Source organism: Oncorhynchus gorbuscha, linkage group LG07 (assembly GCF_021184085.1).
Source record: "Oncorhynchus gorbuscha isolate QuinsamMale2020 ecotype Even-year linkage group LG07, OgorEven_v1.0, whole genome shotgun sequence".
NCBI classification, from domain to species: domain Eukaryota; kingdom Metazoa; phylum Chordata; class Actinopteri; order Salmoniformes; family Salmonidae; genus Oncorhynchus; species Oncorhynchus gorbuscha.
This window is the reverse complement of record NC_060179.1, coordinates 20,640,897-20,650,933: the sequence shown is the minus strand read 5'-3', so window position 1 is coordinate 20,650,933 and position 10,037 is coordinate 20,640,897. Positions and strand designations below refer to the sequence as shown.

Sequence of the window (10,037 nt, the reverse complement as noted above, 5' to 3'; positions counted from 1 at the left end):
GGTGGAAAATACGTATTTGGTCAATAACAAAAGTTTATCGCAATACTTTGTTATGTACCCTTTGTTGGCAATGACAGAGGTCAAACGTTTTCTGTAAGTCTTCACAAGGTTTTCACACACTGTTGTTGGTATTTTGGCCCATTCCTCCATGCAGATCTCCTCTAGAGCAGTGATGTTTTGGGGCTGTTGCTGGGCAACACGGACTTTCAACTCCCTCCAAAGATTTTCTATGGGGTTGAGATCTGGGGACTGGCTAGGCCACTCCAGGATCTTGAAATGCTCACTGTTTTTGCTCACCGTTCTTGTGATCATTTTGACCCCACGGGGTGAGATCTTGCGTGGAGCCTCAGATCGAGGGAGATTATCAGTGGTCTTATATGTCTTCCATTTCCTAATAATTGCTCCCACAGTTGATTTCTTCAAACCAAGCTGCTTACCTATTGCAGATTCAGTCTTCCCAGTCTGGTGCAGGTCTACAATTTTGTTTCTGGTGTCCTTTGACAGCTCTTTGGTCTTGGCCATAGTGGAGTTTGGAGTGTGACTGTTTGAGGTTGTGGACAGGTGTCTTTTATACTGATAACAAGTTCAATCAGGTGCCATTAATACAGGTAACGAGTGGAGGACAGAGGAGCCTCTTAAAGAAGAAGTTACTGGTCTGTGAGAGCCAGAAATCTTGCTTGTTTGTAGGTGACCAAATACTTATTTTCCACCATAATTTGCAAATAAATTAATTAAAAATCCTACAATGTGATTTTCTGATTTTTTTTCCACATTTTGTCTGTCATAGTTTAAGTGTACCTATGATGAAAATTACAGGCCTCTCTCATCTTTTTAAGTGGGAGAACTTGCACAATTGGTGGCTGACTAAATACATTTTTGCCCCACTGTACAAGCCTGCTCTAAGATTTGATACAATGTTCAGAATGACATAACTCACTCCACATTTTCCAGGAGGCCTTGTAAGACGTGTTGCCTGGCTCATACATAGGAGTGCATGAAGTAGTGTATTGCCCAAGACAAGGAGCCCACTGCCACCCCAGGCCTTCTGTCAACTGATAAGCACTGTATTAGTACTGTTCTATGAAATCTGGCACTAAACGGAACAGGCCGTTCTATATTGGCAGTGGTTGCTATACAATTGTTCCTGATGTATGGCCAGTTGCTATTCCACTTTCCTTGTGGTCCATCATCACTACCTGACATACAACAAACAGAGTAATTACACTACAATTGTACGGGATGGGTTGTATGAGGGAGGTCATCAGGACTATGTGTTGACTGATGATAGTATCACAGTTTGTATTTTTCTAAAAGCTACAGAGTTTTTTCAAACTTAGCTTTTGTGCACCATGCCATTTGATTAAGTGAGATGAATGTTTCATACAAACATGAAAGAGTAAACTGATAGTGTTTAACCACAAAGGATGCATTGGCTATAAAAGCATCTGTCGGCAGGTTAAACAAAAAGTGTCGCTAGGATCAACCACTGTCTTAAGGATATGTTAACCTTTTCTGCTGTTCCCATGGCAACCATTAAGGGTGGCGGGATGTATGAAGTACATAAACGGGAAGAGGGAGCATTTTACACACTACTGCCGGTCAATCAGTGTATGTGAATATCTCATCTACTGATATCACCAATGCAATTTCCACTGGTTTGATCTCATACAACTAACTCTTGACACCAAACATCATTTTTTTCAAGGATATGTCTAAAAGTGTGCTATTTCATGATCATCTCTCTATCTATTAAATTCGTTGTAGAATTGAAATGAACTAAATCTGGGACTTCAGTGCAAATCTACCGATACGTCCAAAACTGAAGTTTCTTTGAGATTAAAATAAAATGGCTGCGATAGAATATCTATCAAGGCCCATATGTTAAGGGACAAGGGATTAAATTAATCATCAAGCTTTGAATCAGCTGTGTGGTTTTAGGGCAAAAAAAAACTAACGGTGCACCCCTTGGGGTCCCCAAGACCGAGTTTGGGAAACATTGTGCTTCACGTTGAAGCTCCAGACAAGAGGAGATATTTCATTGTTAGGCTTTAATGTTCTCCAAATCTTCAGCTCCTGGCAAGAAAGGATCTAGATCAATAGTTTCACTTTTCAGAGAGACAGAGAGACAGAGAGACAGAGAGACAGAGAGACAGAGAGACAGAGAGAGAGAGAGAGAGAGAGAGAGAGAGAGAGAGAAGCCATGGACAAATGAGAGAAAAAGAGAGATTGGCAAGAGAGAGGGAGAGAAAGAGAGCATGAGAGAGCGATGCACTATACAAATAATAACAGGCAGTCACATATTTCGGTGGGTGTTGAAAATACGTTGCTGAGGTAGCAAATGTTTATAACATGCCATTGCATAACTTTAACTAAAATGCCATGTTTCACTCAGTGTATAAGAGAAGGCTCCCAAGCAGATCCACTGTTGGTGATTGGCCGACATATTCTCCTTAGTTCAGAAATGCTTTTCTACACCAATTTCACAATGAATGCAATGTATCTTTGGATGAATTCCAATGTGTACACTGTGTATAAACAAAAACATGTGTTTTCAAGTTATGACATAAAACCCCTTGAATGTGTGCAATACTTTTTTGAAGGGCTGACAGATTTCGATAAAGCTGATCTACTTTCTTACCACTACAGACTAATCAAGATATGCATGGCTTTTTTTTAAAGGCTATAGGCCTATGGCTTTATATATGGCTATAGGCCCATGGCTTTATATATGGCTATAGGCCTATGGCTTTATATATGGCTATAGGCCTATGGCTTTATATATGGCTATAGGCCTATGGCTTTATATATGGCTATAGGCCTATGGCTTTATATATGGCTATAGGCCTATGGCTTTATATATGGCTATAGGCCTATGGCTTTATATATGGCTATAGGCCCATGGCTTTATATATGGCTATAGGCCCATGGCTTTATATATGGCTATAGGCCTATGGCTTTATATATGGCTATAGGCATATGGCTTTATATATGGCTATAGACCTATGGCTTTATATATGGCTATAGGCCTATGGCTTTATATATGGCTATAGGCCTATGGCTTTATATATGGCTATAGGCCTATGTCTTTATATATGGCTATAGGCCTATGTCTTTATATATGGCTATAGGCCTATGTCTTTATATATGGCTATAGGCCTATGTCTTTATATATGGCTATAGGCCTATGGCTTTATATATGGCTATAGGCCTATGGCTTTATATATGGCTATAGGCCTATGGCTTTATATATGGCTATAGGCCTATGGCTTTATATATGGCTATAGGCCTATGGCTTTATATATGGCTATAGGCCTATGTCTTTATATATGGCTATAGGCCTATGGCTTTATATATGGCTATAGGCCTATGGCTTTATATATAATTAAAATGCTAACATATATTATAGGCTACATTATTATCTGGCATTGTTAGCAATTGAACCTTTTTTCCAGAATGTTGTTTCTCTAAGGTAAATAACCATGTAATGAAACCAGACTTACCTTAATAGCAGAACGAAAAGTGTACAGCCTTCTCCAGAAAAAAGACCCAGGGTTTTCTTTCCAAGCACTGTTGTTCTAAAGCCAAAAATAGGCTTGTGTTTAGATGTGGGCATCAGCAATATTATTATTATTATTATTTTATTGTTTTGCCTGTTGACCTTTATTACCAATGTGTATAATTTAATTCCCTTTCTAAGTCGTACTTCTTGTCTAGTATATTAACTGAAATTAAAGCATTGGTTAAAGCTCCAACATTGCTGCACTCCCTACCCATGCCTCTTTGATTGTGTTCCTGTCTTTGTATTTAAACATCCGGGTTTTCCCACTGACTGTGCTTACTCTGGCTTACTCCCCCTCTCAGAAGCCATTTTGGACTCAGTTCAGTTTCTTGCATGTGAATATCGGACCCTGTCCTCAGCCATTCACCACTACACAGTAGAAAAGGTTAACGCGCACCGCGGAGCGAGAAAATTGTTTCTTTGAAACATCGAGTTTATTTTACCCTGTCGATTTTACATCCTGGATTCGACCGACCCTTTCCCAATGGATTTGTTTATATTTAAAACTTGTTTTTAGCCCGTGCAATTTTGTTGCATTGGGGGGCTGTACACACAAAAGCAACGCAAACTCTTGGTGCGGTGGACATCGAAGGCCTTGGGACATTTGGCTCGTTGTGTTGTGCTATCATCTTTTTAAATGTTCGCAAAGGAAAATAGGTTAAAAAGGAGAACATCTGGTGTGTTTCTTTTTAATTAAAGGAATATGTTTGCTTCCTGTCTGACTTTTGCACTTCTGGGAACTTTTTGTGCAGGTAAGCACCCTATTTATGTAATAGGCTATCGCTTACTCTTATGGTTTGAATTGGCAATCAGAATGTATTCAGTGATTTCACACTAACAGAAAAGCAGAACACAAATTCGGATTATTCTAATGTACCCAAACCAGGGATAACGTGCTGTAGGTAGTCACTTGACTATTGATATTGGCTCTATCGAATGGTACAAAAATGACACATTTAATGGCATTACAATAGCTAAGGCAATAATTAAATGGGTAACATTTTGTATGTTTGTTATTTTGAGTATTGATGCGAAAGGTTATTTAAGCTTTTCGGTGCATTGGTTCACTGTAGATCAATAAGTAATTCGCGACAACATACAATTTCGAATGAGTTTAATACATTTCCTATAACAATCTTCAATGATTAGTCATTAAAATATAAGTGTCGCATTTATTTGAACGACAGCTTATCGTATTTGGCTGAAATGTGAAAGCAGGACCGTTAAAAAAAAGCCTACGATGAAGTCATGTGGCCTCGTATGTTGCAAAGATATCGTTGCTTTAGAAGTGTTTACGACTCTATTAGGAATGCATAGATGGAGAAACACAATGTGATGCATTTGGAAGTGTTTACACGTGTATCAGACTTATCAGTGTATTTTGACCTGTGTAGACTAAATTAAACCACATGATAGATCTTCAATCTCCATTGAAGCGCGCTGACAGAGGTGTTGAAATTGATGTGAATGATGCTTAGAATTCCACTTATTTCGCACAGCCCACATCACTTGTAGCCTAATTGGTAATTAATTTATTTTTTGGCATGTATTCTCTCAGAGCAGTAGGATGAGTACTCCAAATAACTATGTATATTATTTTTTAAATTTAGCATTCTACTCTGGATTTCCACGCAAAATGTGATTGTTAATGTCCTCATTATTTAGTTCAGTGACGCATACATTTAGGCCTATATACCTGTAGGTTCGCAGATTTAATTTTTGGCAATTTGTTTATCACTGCTGCTTTGTTGTGTAGTTCCCTCCTTGTTTAGTCGACTTTGGGGGAGGGGTGTGTATGGGGTTGGGGTGAAAATGGCTCTTGTGTTTATTTTCGCTTTTGCTGAAATAAAATGATGTTATTTATTTTTACCTGAAATGTAGATATGCTAATGAATCCATTTGTGTATGGTTATGGTTACCACTCATCCCAGTCAGACAAGTTATTTGTCATTTGGCTGCATGATTGTCAAACACTATCCTAACATCTCTGATATTTTGGTAATTGGTTAAAGTGGCAATTCTTGATACTTACAGTGACTTGGTTAGCCTACATATTGAAGTGCTGATATTGTTTCACCTTAGTAGTTCTTGGAATTTCTGCAATTTTTTAATTCCAAGATTTGTTGTGAATGACCGTAGTCCGCTATTTGATTATGGTGCCATGGTTGTTGCACTCTTCAGACTTTGATTGAAAATGGTTATTGCTTCAAAACAAAAATAGAATTCGACAGTATAGCCACTGTTACTATTTCTATTCATGAATGAGTTTCAAGATTCAGTTATGTCATAAGGTTTTCAATAACCTACAATTTAATACAAGGAGCGTTTGATAAGTGTGGTTGTGGGAAACCCACAGGACTTTTCTCAGCACGTGGGACCAGCTATTTTGTATCTCCATGACATTTCAGCTGAATACAGTCAAAGTCAGTTCCATTTCTTTCTGAATAACTTTGAACTGATTAAGGATTTATTTTTGTATATGGTACTTACTCACCCAGTTCAAATGCCTCTACGCCTGTTGCTTACTATGGTTTTCACACTGAAAGCAAAGCCAGTCAGAACTCGTAATCCCTTCAACCATCTAATCGTAAATATCACTAGTTATTTGATAGAAGGGTTGGGCAGTATTCAGATTTTCATACTGCCTGTGCCATCCTGGGATAGACGGTATTACCGGCAGGGCTTGCTTCCTTTTTTTCCCCCACACGAAAAACAAAAACATCCCAAAAAACGTTGCCTACCAGAACAATAACAAAATGATAGCAAGTATGGAATCCCCATAGTGGATGCTAGGTAAATGCTAAGGAGCGCATGCAAACATTCACTACTAAGACAGATGACAACCCAGCTAAAGTTACATCTCAAAATTCAGGTTGCAGCACTCACAAAAAAAGTAAATGAGATGGCAAGATCTTAATCCAGGAGGTGATTGTTTTTGCTGCTCTTACCAAGAAACTTGATCCTGGAAAGTTAACATTCTCTCCAGCTGGGTTTTGCTAACGTTATCTGGCGCAACTTAAATAGATATAGACCACCAGCCAAGTTTGGACATACTTACTCATTCCAGGTTTTTTTATATATATATTTTTTAACCATTTTCTACATTGTAGAATAATAGTAAAGACATCAAATCTATGAAATGGCACATGGAATCATGTAGTAACCAAAAAAGTGTTAAACAAATCAAAATGTATTTTAGATTCTTCAAAGTTAAATCAAATTTTATTGGCACATACACGTGTTTAGACAACGTTATTGCAGGTGTGTGCAAACTGCTTGGAGCCACCCTTTGCCTTGATGACAGCTTTAAACACTCTTGGCAGTCTCTCAACCAGCTTCACATGGAATGCTTTTCCAATGGTCTTGAAGGAGTTCCCACATGCTGAGCAGTTGTTGGCTGCTTTTACATTTGATTTGATTTACATTTAAGCACTATTTAACTAGGCAAGTCAGACGAGAACAAATTCTTATTTACAATGACGGCCAAACCCGGACGACGCTGGGCCAATTATTCACCACCCTATGGGACTCCCAATCACGGCCCGATGTGATACAGCCTGGATTCAAACCAGGGACTGCAAGGATGCCTCTTGCACTGAGATGCAGTGCCTTCGACTGCTGCGCCACTCGGGAGCCCTTCCGTCACTCTGCGGTCCAACTCATCCCAAACCATCTCAATTGGGTTGAGGTTGGGTGATTGTGGAGGCCAGGTCATCTGATGCAGCACTCCATCACTCTACTTGGTCAAATAGCTCTTACGCAGCCTGGAGGTGTGTTGAGTCATTGTGCTGTTGAAAACAAATGGTAGTCCCACTAAGCGCAAACCAGATGGGATGGCGTATTGCTGCAGAATGCTGTTGTAGCTATGCTGGATAAGTGTACCTTGAATTCTAAATAAATCGCAGTGTCACCAACAAAGCACCATCACACCACCTCTTCCATTCTTCACGTGGGAACTATACATGCGGAGATCATCCGTTCACCTACTCTGCATCTCACAAAGACACGGCGGTTGCAGCCGAAAATCTCAAATTTGGACTCATCAGGCCAAACAACAGATTTCCACCAGTCTAATGTCCATTGCTTGTGTTTCTTGGTCCATGCAAGTCTCTTCTTCTTATTGGTGTCCTTTAGTAGTGGTTTCTTTGCAACAATTTGCCCATGAAGGACAGATTTTTATATATATATATATATATATTTTAAAGCAGTCTCCTCTGAACAGTTGATGTTGACGTGTCTGTTAATTGAACTCTGCGAAACATGTATTTGGGCTGCAATCTGAGGCTGGTAACTAATGAATTATCCTCTGCAACAGAGGTAACTCTGGGTCTTAACTCTGGATAGACATATCTGTTTTGAGGTGTTCTGATTTCAAAGAAGAACCTTTGTGAGACACAGAAAAAGTGCGAAGATGCTGGAGGAGTGCTTCACTGCTTGGTATGGCAACTGGTTGGCCTCTGACCGTAAGGCACTACAGAGGGTAGTGCGTACGGCCCAGTAAATCACTGGGGCTAAGCTGCCTGCCATCCAGGACCTCTACACCAGGCGGTGTCAGAGGAAGGCCCTAAAAATTGTCAAAGACCCCAGTTATAGTGTTCTCTCTACTAACGCATGGCAAGTGGTACCAGAGTGCCAAGTCGAGGACCAAATGGCTTCTCAACAGTTTTTACTCCAAAGCCATAAGACTCCCAAACAAGTAATCAAATGGCTACCTGGACTCTTTGCATTGTGTGCAACCTCTCTTTTACGCTAATGCTACTCTTTTTATCATATATGCATAGTCACTTTAACTATACATTCATGTACATACTACCTCAATCAGCCTGACTAACCGGTGCCTGTATTTAGCCTCACTACTGTTAGTTTTCACTTTTTTACTGTTTTTATTTCTTATCTATTGTTCAACTAATAACTTTTTAACTTAGAAATTGCACTGTTGGTTAGAGCCTGTAAGCATTTCACTGTAAGGTCTACTACACCTGTTGTATTTGGCGCATGTGACAAACTTTGATTTGATTTTAAATCTTCAGATTATCTCAACAAATTGACTAGAATGACAAAGTTCTCCAAGGCTGTAATTGTGGCAAATGGAGGATTCTTTGACGAAAGCAAAGTTTGAAGGATACAATTATTTCAATAAAAATATAATTATTTATAACCTCTCTTCATGTATGTTTTCATGGAAAACATGGACATTTCTACGTGACACAACTTTTGTACAGTTGTGTGTGTGTGTGTATGTTATACACACCCACCCCCTCGGTATGATTTTCCAATTGTGTATATATTTCAAAATACCTCGAGATACGGTATACTGCCCAACCCTATTTGATAGGTCAATGACAATACCCTTGGATTCTTGCAAGCAGCAAAACATTATAGTCCTATGCTGTATGGTCACGCCAATACACAACAACAACATTATAGTCCTATGCTGTATGGTCACGCCAATACACAACCACAACATTATAGTCCTATGCTGTATGGTCACGCCAATACACAACCACAACATTATAGTCCTATGCTGTATGGTCACGCCAATACACAACCACAACATTATAGTCCTATGCTGTATGGTCACGCCAATACACAACCACAACATTTTGGCTACTATTGAACATTCAAATGTATTCTCCCTTTTCTGCACAAGTTGATCACAAGAGACAAGTCATTGTAATGAAACATGCCCAATAACAGCCGCTAGACCATTGGGAGCCAGAATAGTAAATGCTTTTGTGAGGGGGGGGGTGGCATAAAACCAGCTGTTTTCACTGTGCTGGATGTATTGTGTAATGGTGTCACTGAGTGCATTCTGTGGCTCCCTGGCTAACAGCAGAGGTAGTAGAATGCAGTTCTGGTCCTCTGCTCTTATCAACTGATAATCCACTCTGTTGAGACAAAGGAAGCCGGATCTCTGCCAATGGCTCGCTTGCTCTCGCTCTCTCTCTACTTGGCGGAGATGCTGACCAAGAGTCATAGCATCTTTCCTCACTCCTGTCGATTCATTGGCTTTTGCTGAGTTGAGGAGAGTCTGTGATTGTCCTGGTATCGCCTATGATCGCACAGTGTCAACTGAGGCAGGGGCTGCGCCCCCCCCCCCCCCCCCCCCCGTGCAGATTGGCCTTGCCCACCGATCCGTTAGTGTGTGTGTTAGTGAGAGCAGGGCTTGGAATGCTGTTATAGTGCTCTCTCATCGCAGCTTTACTGAATCCGTAACAATGGTGTGTGTGCTGTGTTGGATTTTCTACGGTTCGGCCACATGGTCTAGTGGAAATGGGGGAGGGGTGGCTCTGCTAGGATGGATTACTCCTGAGTTGTAATGGCCACTGCTTAACCCGCTAATCTGTTTTCTGCCTTAGAAACGTATCTACTAGTTACTGCATATCGTCCCCATATTTACCGGTGAATTCATGTATCATATGGATATAGTCTATTGTGCATGGACAGGAAATGGGAAGGAAAACACTGGGAAATGGGG

At 40.1% G+C, this 10,037-nt stretch overlaps 1 protein-coding gene across 1 annotated transcript in view; it reads left to right on the top strand.

Annotated features, from left to right (window-relative positions):
• The first annotated feature begins 3,880 nt into the window (after positions 1–3,880).
• LOC124039612 (activin receptor type-2B-like) overlaps positions 3,881–10,037 on the top strand; it is a 66,152-nt gene continuing 59,995 nt past the window's right edge. The window contains exon 1 of the mRNA XM_046355766.1: positions 3,881–4,311. Within this exon, the coding sequence (XP_046211722.1) occupies positions 4,263–4,311 (49 nt within the window). The 5' untranslated portion in view covers positions 3,881–4,262. The remainder of the gene's footprint in view (positions 4,312–10,037) is intronic.